Below are 14,633 nucleotides of genomic sequence, written 5' to 3' on the forward strand. Positions count from 1 at the left end.
CTTATCTTCTTTCAAAACTAGCAAATAAACTTTGTCTCAAATTTTGACTCCCAATCAATTTCAATTGAAATTTTAAGTAACACTATTTGAATTAATAAAGCACTATCTGATCTTCGATGGTCACATTATTTTTGTGAGGTAGGTATGTGTTTAGTGTTAAGTTCCATCATTAGAAGAGATTAAGGATAAATTCAAGGTCATACAACTTATTAGTGGCAAAAGAAATAGGTAACTTATGTGACTTTTCCCTCCCATTAGCATTGTTGTGATTCAAAATAATTAAGAACATTAGATTTTTAAATTTACATTAACATTCTACCTTTATTTGGTTTGACCCAAAGATTTAGATAAGATAAATAATTTTTAATAATTAATAGTAACATTACTTTGATTTCTTAAGATAGAAATCTGGTACTCTCATGTGTTATAAAAGTAAAATAGCGACAATTCCTAATGTCACAAAGACAGATTTTCCTAAAAGCAAGTGGACAAGAATGGAAGTGTTATATCTCTCATTAAGAATATAGGGCTTCCCTGGTGGCGCAGTGGTTGAGAATCCGCCTGCCGATGCCGGGGGACACGGGTTCGTGCCCCGGTCCGGGAGGATCCCACATGCCGTGGAGCGGCTGGGCCCGTGAGCCATGGCCGCTGAGCCTGCGCGTCCGGAGCCTGTGCTCCGCAGCGGGAGAGGCCACAACAGTGAGAGGCCCGCGTACCGCAAAAAAAAAAAAAAAAAAAAGAATATATTCCATAACTCCTTGGCAGTCAGAAAAGAGAAAAGATTATTTAAATAACCTGATTTTGATTTCCATGTGCATTAGAATTACTAAATAAATAACAATTGTTCAAATCACACTCACATAAAACAAATAAGATTATATCTTCCTACTCATTAAAAAATCATAGGAAGAGTTACAAAGTTTGATGGATGCTTACAAATATGTTGATTAAAAAATAACAACTATACACATAGAAAATATGTGAATATATCATTAATTTAAATGTATAAATCTCTTTGCTTTAGATTAATGCTATTTCTTATTTTTTATTAATGTTTCTTAATAACATGAATAAAACATTAAAAACATTTCTTAATGTTTTTAATTGCCAACCTCTGTACAGCATGCTCACCTAAATATCAGACAATAAGCAAAAATTATTTAATCATAAAATATTTTAATGTACCTAAATATTTCACACATTATTATTTTAAAACAGTGTAATGCTTAAAAAAAAACCCTTCTAAACAGTATCTAATGTGTGAACTGTAGAAAAAAAATAAGTTATTGATGAAAGCCTGTAACCAAAGTCTTAGCTAGAAATGTAGGAAAATAAACAAAATAAACTTTGAGATTGCTACTTAAAATTTTAAAGCATGGAACATAGCATATATCCAGTAATTCTGGAACACTAAACAAAAATAGTAGTATTTGCCTATGTAATTTAGCTCATCAACCAGGTGGATACATTGGAATTCAATATGTCTAAGCATATGTACATTTAAATTTAAATCACTGCAAATTAGTTGACATTCAGCTTCATAGCATTCAATGGAATCATCTAATTCCACAGAGCTTACCCATTTTTAATTGTGTAAATGTTCTTGGATCACCAAATCCGTAAGTACCTAGCTGCAAGTACTTTGGTCAGTATAAGGCTCATGGGAGTTTATATTCATAGGCCAGGACGCAGTGAACCAGGATCTGGGGTAGCATGATTCACATTGGGTGTCTCAAGACATACACAAGCCCAAGGCAATAGAGTGAACAGGAAATCAGGAAGGCGAGCAAAGGTAATATGTGCAACAAAACCAAAGTTAGTGGCTGAGAAACCAGGAATCCAGATAAGAACCAGAGTCTAAGAAAGGCAATATGAGCAGCCAATGGCCAGGAACTCTAGTTAACAAGCAAAAAGGCACAAGAGATGCATAGCACCAAAAAGACCTCGACCATTGGGCCCATGTTCTGTCCCAAACAGGATGCTTCTTGATTACCACCCTCCCGAGCCAGAATCAATTCCAAGGTTAAACGTGCCCTGGGCTGACAGGGGTTGATGAGAAGCAAAGATCGAGACAGCACAGACCTGTCACTTCATTGCTCCCTAAGAACAGAGTATGCGGTAGGAGGGAGAAAGGTCCTTTTCAATATCAATTATGATTTCGGCAAACTCCAAAATATATGCTAGCACCAAATGCAGGGAAATATTTTTAATGATGCCCTAATTTAAGAATATGCTTTTGACCATCGAGTATGTGTGTATATGTGTGTATTAGCTTTTCAGCACATATGTAGTCACAACTTTCAAAACTTGCACAACTACAGCTTCACTGATATAATAGTAGAGAGATAGAGGAAAATACTGATGCTGAAACTCTTACATTCAGAGTAGCATCAATTAATGAGTATAGAAAGTAAAAGTCAAAATTTGCTTTAACAAAAATGTATCCCCCCCAAAGTTCCCCCAAAACACTCATGATAGGACAAAAAAAAATCTAAACCTGATCCAATTATCTTAAAAAACATATAAAACTGGGACACTGTTTAAGATAATTTAGCATCACAGCTGCTTCACAAACGAGTCCCACTGATCTTGCCACTTTGATCTGTGCAGTTCAATTCAATATGGTTGAAGCCAGGATTATCAGTTCCATCATCTTCTATTGGATGAGATTTATAGTCTAAAACTTGCTTCTTCTAAAAGAAAATGTTAACATGGTGATTAGAAAAAAGAAACTGTTCGTTCAACTCTAAATAATTGTTATTACTACTTTTCTTTCTCTAAATCAGCTTCATAGTCTATTGAGGCAAAGATAAACAACAGAAATAAATCATTTAAAAAAGGAAGGCAAATACCTTCCTTGTCCAAAAGAAAGTCTGAGGAGTAACTAGTGTTCTGTCTTGGTGATAAAAGCACAGTCTTACTAATTTAAGGAAAAAGAAAGCCAACTCACTTTCTTAAAAATGTCAAAATTGGATAAAAAGTCCTCTTTGGTTAGTAGGAATCTGGGGTCTATGTTTTGTTTTCTTCCTCCTGAAAAACATACGTTATTTACATTGTTAAAAAGACATCTGTAACTACCCAGTGACGGACCATCATACACACGTTTAACTTGGGCACATTCACTTCTATGCACTTATAAAACACACAGAGAAAGAGTCTTTTAAATAGTGCTGGAGACTTAGCCTACCATTTCTCTTCCCTCAGTCAGTCTCAGATTCTGCAAGCCTGTCAGTGTTATATATATGAGTCTAGTGTTTAAAGATAAATAAGGTGATTGTTAAATGCAAGCCAACTGTCTCATCTGGTATCAACTAGGGAAGAGTCATCTGGCCCAATACTGGTAGGAAAACTGGTTTAAATGCATCCTTCATGATCTACCAATAAAATATCAAACCTCTGCTTGGTGGAGTTGCCCTTCCCCAGTTTAGTGGCTATGAATGTGTGAAGAAATGCAGGAAATTATGAATTGTTGGATAAATTATTTAAATGAAAACCAGTATGATGATAGGTGTTTGATTCAAATTCTCTTCCCTAAAGTTTTGCTCTACAAAAATCATTCTTTGGCTCGGTATTTTATTTGTGAATCAGAGAGGAGGTTTTAAAACTGTGTATCTCAAAGAGTTGTTCTCCAACTACCTCTATCCAAATCACCTAAGAGATGTACTGAACATGCAGATTCCTGGATTCCAACCTGGACTGACCCAATTAGAACCTCTGTGGGTGGAGCCACTGAGTCCTGATTTTTACCAAATTTCCAAGGTGATTCTTCTGCCCTCTAAAGTTTGAGAAACACCATTTTAGTATAAATACTAGATTTTTAATTAAGGGAACCTCTGTTGTTCAGGATATGGGTTCAACCTTAAATTAATTCATTCAATATCGTTGAGTGCCTACCATGTTCTAGAGACTCTACCAGGTGCTGGAGAGACAGAGATGAATAAAATAATCACTGCACTCATAGCTCATAGTCTAGGTAGGAAAATATTTACCCCACTTTACCAGTGAAGAGAGACATTCATGGTGCACCATCTGTGATTAGGTGAAGCTGAAATGCCAACCAAGTCTGTTTGGCCTGAATTCCTACATATTCCTAGTATCCTACAGTAGATCTTTAAATATATTTCCCAAGGAGCATCAGGATTTTATGCTTCTAGACTTTTTTTGCAAGGTTCTCACTGATGGTATGAAGTAGGAATAAGTTATATATGAGATTAATGAAGTTGAAGTGTTTTTTAATCACTGGATGCCTGTTCACCTTCACTTTTTAAAGCAAAAGATAAAGCTGTAGAAGGTTATCAGAATCAAAGTATTTAAGGGGGGGGGAAAAGGAGCACTCAGAGGGAGTACTCTGACACTACCATTTTTTTAAAGGAAAAAAAAAAGGGTTGAAAAAGGACCAAAGGTCAAATAGGAAAAGGAGATTGGTTAGGTGTGTTCCAGATCTGAACAGTTGGGTTATTGGTGAGAAAAGTTTAAGATCTGTCTTAAAATATATCACAACAGATAAGAGAGTAAACCTACTGTGCTGGAAATTTTACTTACGAGAAAAAGCGTAGTCCTTTTTGAAACGAAAGAGAATAGTTTAAACAACTGTTTGAGAGGTAACAAATAGCTACAAACGTTATTATAAGTTTACAATAATTATAAATTGTAATGTCTAAATTATAATTATATAATGTTAATATAATCATTGATACAATTATATTAATATCACCACTAATTATTAATATAATTTATTAATTATAAATACACATCCTGTGATATAAGTATCACAGAAGTTTCAAAGACAGTGCTATCCAGGTCCCAAAAAACAATGAGAGACGGTAGAATTCTAGAAAGTAGCACCATGCTCGTAGATTTACAGCATAAAGCAAACAAAGACATCAGGCATACTTGGACAAATTATAGGATTTCTGACGAGTCATAACACATTGGATAAAGAAGGCAGGGGAGCTGCCTCCCCCTGCTTGGTTGCTCTGGATGTGTATGTGTGAGGAAACGTAGGAAATGAGGGAGCCCAGCACTCCTCCCTAACTCCACACTACTGCCCTGCTCCAAGCCACCGTGACTGCTCACGTGGGCTACTGCAATAGCCTCTACCTGCCCTCCTTCCCTTACAGAGTATTCTCAAAACTGAATCAGAGCACTCCTTTGAAAATTACTGGAGAAGTCATTTTAAAAATAACCCATGTAGTAAACCTAAGAGACACAGAGATGGAAAGTAGGAGAGAAAAGATAAGAAAATCAGAAGGACTGTCCCAGTTTAAAACATATGACTAACAGGAGTTTCCAGAAAGAGAAAAGAGAAAATGGCAGGAAATTACAAAAGAAATAATATAGGAAAGTGCCCTAGAACTGCAGGACATGGGTCTTCAGATTGAAACCCTCCTGAGAGGCTAGGGCGAGGCAGTCATTGTGAAATGGGTCACATGCGAACGGGCAGCAGGCAGCAGGGCACTGGTATTCTCAACAGCAACAAGGCAAGTCGAAGAGAAGTAACACAGCCTCCAGGAACAAGAAAGTTACTCTCAACCTAGGATTCTCTACTCAAATTATCAGCAATTATCAAGCATAAGGAGCAATTAAAGACTTTTTTTTTTCAGCTATGCAATGTTTCCAAGATCTCTTGTCCACCCTTTCTCAAGAATATGCTATAGGATGTGCCCCATTCAGTTGAGGGTGTAAACAAGAATTAGGAGTAATGGGATACAGGCAGCAGGGAATCCAACACTGGAGGGAGACCAAGAGAATTCACAGAACGAGGACAAAATGAAGTCCCAGGGTAACAGTTCTATAGCAATCCCAGAGAGCTGTGTATGCTATATTATTGGTTTGATTTCCTTTAAAAATTATTCTTTTAAAGGTTATGAACATCTGAGAAAGGCTTCACACTATGTTTAGATATAAAGATCATAATAATTATTCCTTACATGTGTATACTTCTTTACAAAGCGTCAGTGCAGGACAATGAGACGATCATGGCACAGAGCTATTGTAATGGTATGTGTAAAATCCCTAGCATTGTAGTAGCTATACACAATTTCTTCAAGCCTTTTATTTTTTATCTTACAGAGACCTGTGAGATAGGCAGGTCAATTATTATCCTCATTTTATACATAGGATAGCGAAGGCTCAGAGTAGCTATGTAGTAGCTATAAGTTCTTTCAGCTAATAAATGGCATAACAAAGATTCAAATTGAGGTGGGTCTTCTGTTTTCAAGACCAGGCCGTAAAATTTCCCATGAGTAAGATGGAACAAATAATTAAACTAGTTGTTAGGACTATAGTAAAATAACATAAATACTTATAAAACAGATATAGTAAAAACTAATGTAACAGTAATACAGCAATACTAATGTTTAGTTACCTGTTGATAAGCTGATAAGCATTCCCACAAATAACGTTACCAAAGTTCCAACAGTACTGAAGTATAGATATGATAAAGAATACCAGTTGTCCATCAGTGGAGTCCTAAGAGAGAGCAAAAGCATAACCGTAAGATTTCACGCATGCTACTAGCAGCTAACAGTATGTGTCAATAAACCTCATGGCAAAGTCAAAATATAATATTTAATCATGTTTTTAACGTCCACATCTGCTGTTCCAATTTTATCTTACTGGATCAGGAATTAAAAGTATGACTTAATCTTAACCACATACTAGAATACTAAATGTCCATGTTTATTCATTCAACTCTGCTTTATGTCCCAGGTACTGTTCTTGTTACTGGAAAGTCTGCCATAAAAAAGCTGGATATGGTTGTTCCTGCCCTCAGAAAGTTTACATTCTAATAGAGAAATGTAATGAACAAGTAAACAAATTAATGAACATCATAATTCCCACTGGTGGAAAGTATATAAGGAAAATGAAACAAGGTAATGTGACATTAACAGGGTAGAAAAAAGGAACTACACTACAAGGAGTGGTCAGGGAAAGTCTTTGTGAAGAAGAGACATTTGAACTGAGATCTGAATAACAAAAGTTCTTGAGAAAGCATTCCAGAGAGAGGTAAACACCAGCAGACGGTAGCATAACGAACAAGATATAGAATGGTACAAGATGAGCTAGAGGTCTTTTCGTAGGACTTGGATGAGTTTGGACCTTACTCTCTGGATAGCGGCACACATTGCAGTATTTTTATTATTTTATTTTATTTTTATTTTTTAAATTTACATTTTATTAGAGTTGATGTGTAATATTATATGTTACAGGTGTACAATATAGTGATTCATAAGTTTTAAAGGTTATACTCCATTTATATTCATTATAAAATATTGGCTATACTCCCCATGTTATACAATGTATCCTTGTAGCTTATTTTATACCTAGTAGTTTGTACCTCTTAATCCCCTACCCCTATATTGCCCCTCTCTCCCTTCCCTCTCCCCACTGGCAACCACCAGTATGTTCTCTATATCTGTGAATCTGCTTCTTTTTTGTTATAGTCACTAGTATGTTATGTTTTTTAGATTCCACATATAAGCGATATCATACAGTATCTGTCTTTGTCTGACTTATTTCACTTCCATTTGCAGCAACATGGATCAACTTGGAGGGCACATTGCAGTATTTTAAGTGGAGGAGTGACATGACCTGATCTGCTTCTAAAACAATTGCTCTAAGATTCCACTTTCAGCTTTGATAGAGTAGACGCACCATCCTGCCAAGAACAAAATATGAAAACTGGGAAATGGGAGGAGGCAGGTTTTTGAAGACCTCAGAGAGATCATGGCAGTTAGAACTTGAGAAGCCAACATCCCAGAAAGAAGGGAAAAATAGAGGTGAGCCAGGTAAATTAAGATAATGTGATATATTGGGCCAAAGACAAACAAAATAGAACCGAATAGAAAACTGAAAAACAGACCCACAGAAAAATAGACATTTGGTTTATGTCAAAGTTGCCACTGCATTGCAAAGTGGGGTAAAAGGAGGCTCCGTTCAATAAATGGTGCTTGGTTAACAGAATATCCATATGGGTCATTTTTAAGTCTTTTGTCATTTACAGACAGTTCTGGGTGTACTCTGATGCTTTCGCAAAAATGTTCCTAGAAAAGGGTTTCATCTTCAAGGAATTCATGGAAAAGACTCTGACAAGTACAGGTTTCTGGTAACTGATTATACTGCTGAACTGAATGAATAAGCATTTTCAGAACTCTAATGGAAAACTGATGAATTCATAAAAGTGCTAACAAAAGATCAAGATAAAAAAAATTAATTACATGGGACTGAGTGAACTGATGAGGATGATTATAATTTTTGTGACGTTCTGTTTGAATAAAAAAAAAATCCCACAAGGACTCAGAGGCAAAAAATATACAAATCAATTTTCACTGCAAAGTAAAGGAGCTGTTACAGTGGAGGATACTGGACTGAATGTCAGTATTATGACATAGTGTGAGTGTGTTTCGTGTTTGGTAATTGCAATCATCGTTGCTTTTGTTGTGGCCATCCATTTACAATGCTTGGTGTCAGTTTATTTATCTCTTGTAAAAATAAAATACAGTGTGTGTGTGTGAGTTATGAAAAAAAAACAAAAAAAAACCTGTTCTTCTAGTCCAAAAAAAAAGAATATCCATATGGGAAAAAATGAATCTTGATCACTTGAAATCAATTCTGAAGTGGATTACATTTCCCAAGTGGAAATGGAGAACAAGAAAGCTTTTAAATAAAAAAATAGAGGAATAGCTTTATGACCTCAGGGTAGGCAAAGATTTCTTAAACGGAATTCACGAAGGACTAACCATATAGGAAAAGACTGATAAGTTGAACTCAATTAAAATTAAGAAATTCTGACCACTAAAAAGCATCACTAAGAGAGCAAAAAGGCAAGCCAGAGAGTGGGAGAAAAATATTTTCAAAACTTATCTTGTATCTAGAATATATCAAGAAATCCTAAATAAATAAGAAAAGGACAGAGTACCCATTTAAAAATGGACCAAAGATTTCAACAGACAAGCCACAAAAATAGTTATACGAATGGCCAATAAACATGTAAAAAGGTATTGAACTTCATTAATCATAAGGGAAATGCAAGTTAAAAGCACAACAAGCTACCAATATGTACCCATCAAGTACTAGAAACTTAAATAAAAACTGAATCTGGGTAATTGAAACCCAATACTTAGGCAACCAAAACGTATCTTATTTCACCTTTAGCTGTGCGTTCATTCCCCTTGGACTCTAGCCATACTGAACTATGCATGATTTCCTAAGATGCCATGTGGCTTCAGGCCTTCATGCCTCTGCATATGTTGCCTTCGTTCTGCAACATACACTCCATCCTCCTTTTGTTCCCACTGCCCAATCCTGTTCACCTGAGTAACTCCAGTTCATGAAATACTTCTCTAAGAAGCATCTTCCGCCCAGGAAGAGTTAGGCTCTTCCTCCTCCTGGATCCCATGAGAGCCTATGAATACTACTGTTCACAACATTGTTTAATTGTTTATTCTCTTGTTCAACTTCTCTTCTGGTCGTTTCTGTGACAAGAATAACTTTCCAGACCTTCTCCTCTAGCCAACTTCTGCATTCTTCAAGTATTAGTAGATCTTGAAGTCTGTGCTAATCTACACTCCAACTTTGTTTATAATCATTCTTTTAACAAATACTTTCAACTAGTTATTAGCTAGTTATTATACTTACCATGCGTACTGAGTTCCTTGTTTTGTGTATAGTAGCATGTTCTCTCCAGCTAGATTATAATTGCCTGGAAGGCAGGAACCACAGTGGATGGGAGGGGAAGACTGTCTATGGATATTACATAAATGGTCAGCCCAGTGCCGGGTGCATAGTTCATGCTCAAAAATTCTTGTTTATTAGCTGAGTTATTAGCTTATTTTATAAATAAGCTAACATATAAAAGTGATTGTTATGGTACCAGGCACATAGTAAACCTCAGCTAATTTATTTGTTTCAGAAATCCGAATAACCAATTTGCTTTCCTCTTTTAAATTAAAAGAGACATTTACATAATCAGGAAAAAGGCTAAGCAAAATTGTAAAACAAAAAGCACGACTTCAACGTCCTCCTACTTACACTTAATTAATAATTGCTCCCTTTTTCACTCTCTAATGACTTCCTGACTACCCCCCCCACATTAGTGCATTCATGCTTATCCGGACTACTCACTGTATTTCTGTGCACCCCTCTCACCACAGCACCCCACCTAGTCAAACCTTCCCCCATATATGCCTCAGGCTCTGGAACTATCTTTTCTCTCTACCCATGCAGAGTTTACCAGCCTTGAACTCCCACTGACAAGTGTTCTCACTGCTGAATTCCCTCTGGGACATAAATCACCAATGATGTTTATATGTATGGTCACATTCTTTCTCCCAGGAGTGTGTCCATTTTAAGAGGGAGATGCCATGTCTTGTCTCAAATGGAATGATTCTCCAATGGTTTCATTCTAGGCAAGCTGGAACTGGGGCAATACTTTAGGGGAAGTGGCCTCATCTTTGTATCCATGTGTTTTGTGCTTTAAGGCTGGAGATGTATTGATATATATCCACTAAGGGGAGTCTTGCCCTCACATCCACTGGGCGGTGAAATAGTGATATAAAAAAAGGTCTACATCATTTCATTAAATCAGACAATATCAATATCAAGAAGCTCAAAAATGTACTGCATAACTGAAAACTCTAGCAGGAAGATCACCACTGTGACTTATTGCCAACGCTCTAAAGATATGGCATCTTTAAAACTGAACAAATAGCAATTACCCAACATATTTAAACTGTAGCTTTTAGCTGGTAAAGGCTATACTTCAAAAACTATATATGCAATGTGTCTTTTAGCATTTTACTTTTCATTTTAAAGGTTTTTCAGTGTACAGAGGCATTTTTTCATTCAACTGGAGCCAGTATTTATTAGCATTTACCCATAAAAGAATTTTTTTTGTTACTATTCAAGTCTCCTCTGCATCTGTAGGTGAGGTAGAGGTTTCTATTGAAACTAAGAAAATATGGCATTTTTTGCTATTTCTGAACAAAATATCATAGCCAGAAAGCCACATGGGCTCTCCCCATTTCAGAATTAGGCAAAATCACAGCACTGAAGGCAAGAAAAGCAACTGGGGTTCTCTACCTGTCACACACATTTTAAAAAATACAACAGTATAAAGTTCAATTCAATACCTTTCAACGTTGTACACTTGAAAAGCACTGGTAGAAAATGGCATTTCTGTGGTTGTCATCCAATCTGTCCCATTGTATGTGCTGTTACAGCCGTAGGTTTCAAGGCTTAATGGCATAGTTCTCTCAGGAAGTGGAGGATAAAGTTGAGCTCCAATTCCGACCCACAAAGAAATGGTAAATCCAGCCAGCAGACCCACAAGTGCTCCCTGCAAAACAGGAGTACTTCTCAAAAAAAATAATACAGTTTGCTTTGAAATGGAAATTAACGTTAGGAGCTTAAGCTCAACATGGTCCAAGCCAAATTTACCAGTCCCCTCCTAAAACTCTTTTCCCCTGTAAGCTCCTTGCCTCTTGCCAAGAGCAGCATGGGTCCCTGGTCCCTCAGCCCAAAGCCCTGGGGTCTCTGGAACCCCCCCCATATAATTCGTATCTCTATCTCGCCAATCACCAATTCCTGCCCATTTTTCTTTTCCTTTGTCTCATAATTCCATTCCTTCCACTCTGTTTCCATGGCCAGCACTCTGTTTTGGCCTCCTTGTCTCTTTACACCCAATAACTACAACAGTCATGCAGCTGACTTCAGGCCAACTGTTCCCTCTATTTTCATTTAATCCGTGAAAAAATGGCATGCCATCTGAGCAGCAACAGACACGAAGAAGAAAACATCCACAGAATTTATTCCTATACATAGCAACATGCATGTCTGTAACTGTACTGCAGGAAAATTAGGGGAAAATAGCCAGCTGTTTTCACAAATGACTGCAATGGTACATTACATACAACCAAACCATCTCTAGAGATAAGTGGAGATTTCCTCTCTGAAGACATTTGGTTTCCCAGTCTTTGGAAGACGTGGGTTCCCCTGCCTGCTTTTCACCACTAATCCAAGTAGTTTTGATCAGTCAGTCAGTCCTTGAATGATTTAAGCCCTAGTTCCAAATGAAGGAGATAAAAGCAAATCTTGAGCTGGGAAGCGCCTTCCTCTGTGGTGAAATTTCTCCCCTTTCTTTAAGAATAATGATCAGATATTACGAAAGGAATAACAGTTCTTACTTCCCCTTCTAAGGGCGTGTTGGACCTAGTCAGCTATAGCATTTCTGGAGGCAACTCGTGGTGGAAATAAATGTCAAAAATCAAAAGTCAGTCTTCTTTTAACATTTCAGGCACTCAACAAACCACTATGCATTTCATAATGCAAAGAATCTCATCAAAGCTTCAACATTCTGAGGTGACACAAACTGCTCTCTTTCATTTTGATTAATTTCTGCCAAACTAGCTTTTCATATGACACTTTGTTGAGAATTATTGTTAACAATGATAATAGCCCTTATTAGTATCTGCCTTACCAATTCCTAATGCCTCATGAGGAAAATGGAATTCTAAATGTAAAGTCATAGTTCTGCAGTTATTCTCCATCTGTCTGAAACAACCACACATACATTACCAGCTTTTCCTGAACTTCAGCTTACAGCAGGACTGAACTAGTGGAGTTCCTCCTGGATTTCAGAGAAGTAATTTCAATTTCACTTATTCTAAACAAAACTTGGCTTCAAAGCACAGATACATCTATGTAGAAGAAATGAGCTATTACCTCTTTCTGAATACAATTCCCAGTTATAATCACTCCTTTGGGTCTAAAACCATGTTGAGCTACATCTTTAAATATCAGGAGTGTAAATTTTCTGACCAAAGTGCTGAAGATTTTATCCTATTTCTTCTCTTTACAGTACTCTGGCTAGTCACAGGTATCCTCAGCTCTACTGCCCTGAAATCTTGCATATCTGAGCCTGTCGATCTCCTTTAAATCCCAGTGATTAATTTTCAAGAACGGCAAAAAAGTATATGCGTACAAAATGTTGTTCCTTTAGTTATATAATATTCATAATATATATTGTAGTATATATTACATATCACATTGTATATTGTTTCATAATATATATCTTTTAGTTATGTTATATAATACTCTATATTTTATTTATAAATATCATGTTATTAGATAACTTAATTATATGATATTCATAATATATATTATTCTGGTAGTTTCCATTTGGTTCCACACATGCAGGGTCCCGATGCATAGTACGTTCATTGTGTATCCCAGCAAAGTCAATATGAGTAATTTAAGACATCCAGACAGGTCACTAATGACAAATATCAAAGGAACCATATCTTTACAATTGAGAAAAAATTATAGAGGTGCTACTGCAGTTGGAAAAGTAGGCTTTACACATATTCATTTTTAATACTTACTATTGAGTTGGCAAAGGGAACCAAAATCCCCAAAGCAAATAAGCCCAGAAGTGGTCCCCCAACCATGCCAAATATGCTGAGTGCGGCCTACAAAAATAATAAAAAGTCATCAATTAGCAATCTCAAATCCAAAGTTAAAATGCTTTAATTTCATCAGGATGAGGATTTAAAGTATTCAGCCTCCTCCTGACATTCATGGCAGCCTTGCTGTTGACAAAGAGAACCTGGAAGCTTCTTCTCAGTCGCAAGTTCCATCAGCTCATTCAAGTACCCTCAATAAGAAAAGCAAAATGCAAAGAGGTTAGAGAATCATGAGACAAGAGGGACACTACTCCTCCTGGTATTGTTCTTGTAGATATTAATAATCAACCACATCACTTCTTTGTGCCTTGGTAGTCTCAAAATCCCCTGCAAAAGCAGATTATGGATAAGTACTGCTAAGAGACCAGAGGTGGCAATGAAACCCAATGCTATCCTTGATTTCCTAAGGAAAGAACTAGAATGAGAAGTATGGTTAAAAAAAAGATTGGGGGGAATCGGGAAGATGGCAGAATAGTAAGACGCGGAGATCACCTTCCTCCCCACAGATACACTAGAAATACATCTACACGTGGAACAACTCCTACAGAACACCTACTGAACGCTGGCAGAAGACCTCAGACCTCCCCAAAGGCAAGAAACTCCCCACGTACCTGGGTAGGGCAAAAGAAAAAAGAATAAACAGAGACAAAAGGATAGGGACGGGACCTGCACCAGTGGGAGGGAGCTGTGAAGGAGGAAAAGTTTCCACACACTAGGAAGCCCCTTCGCCGGCGGAGACTGCGGGTGGCGGAGGGGGAAAACTTCGGATCCGCGGAGGAGTGCACAGCAACAGGGGTGCGGAGGGCAAAGCGGAGAGATTCACGCACAGAGGATCGGTGCCAACTGGCACTCACCAGCCTGAGAGGCTTGTCTGCTCACCCACCGGGGCGGGCGGGGCTGGGAGGCTTTGGTCGGAGCGCCGGGAGAGGACTGGTGTTGGCGGCGTGAACCCAGCCTGAACCCCTTCAGGGGTTCGCCACGGCTAGCCGGGAGGGAGTCTGGGGAAAAGTCTGTAGCTGCCGAAGAGGGAGAGACATTTTCTTCCCTCTTTGTTTCCTGGTGCGCGAAGAGAGGGGATTAAGGGCGCTGCTTAAAGGAGCTCCAGAGACGGGCGCGAGCCGCGGCTTACAGCGCGGGCCCCAGAGAGGGGCATGAGACGCTAAGGCTGCT

At 37.7% G+C, this 14,633-nt stretch overlaps 1 protein-coding gene across 2 annotated transcripts in view; it reads right to left on the reverse strand.

Annotated features, from left to right (window-relative positions):
* Nucleotides 1-1,083: 1,083 nt before the first annotated feature.
* Nucleotides 1,084-14,633, reverse strand: part of SLC5A8 (solute carrier family 5 member 8) — a 63,698-nt gene continuing 50,148 nt past the window's right edge. Inside the window, exons 11-15 of one of the 2 annotated variants that reach the window (XM_027107323.1) lie at nt 13,383-13,469; nt 11,133-11,338; nt 6,368-6,471; nt 2,951-3,030; nt 1,084-2,693 (exon numbers count right to left, since the gene is read on the reverse strand). In XM_027107323.1, the coding sequence (XP_026963124.1) occupies nt 2,568-2,693; nt 2,951-3,030; nt 6,368-6,471; nt 11,133-11,338; nt 13,383-13,469 (603 nt within the window). In that variant the 3' untranslated portion in view covers nt 1,084-2,567. Of the gene's footprint in view, nt 2,694-2,950; nt 3,031-3,187; nt 3,249-6,367; nt 6,472-11,132; nt 11,339-13,382; nt 13,470-14,633 lie in introns of those variants that run through there. The other variant, XM_027107324.1, reaches the window with a different exon arrangement.

This window comes from Aethalodelphis obliquidens, unplaced genomic scaffold, assembly GCF_003676395.1.
Source record: "Aethalodelphis obliquidens isolate GAN/ISIS:26980383/991018 unplaced genomic scaffold, ASM367639v1 scaffold8, whole genome shotgun sequence".
Lineage (NCBI taxonomy): Eukaryota > Metazoa > Chordata > Mammalia > Artiodactyla > Delphinidae > Aethalodelphis > Aethalodelphis obliquidens.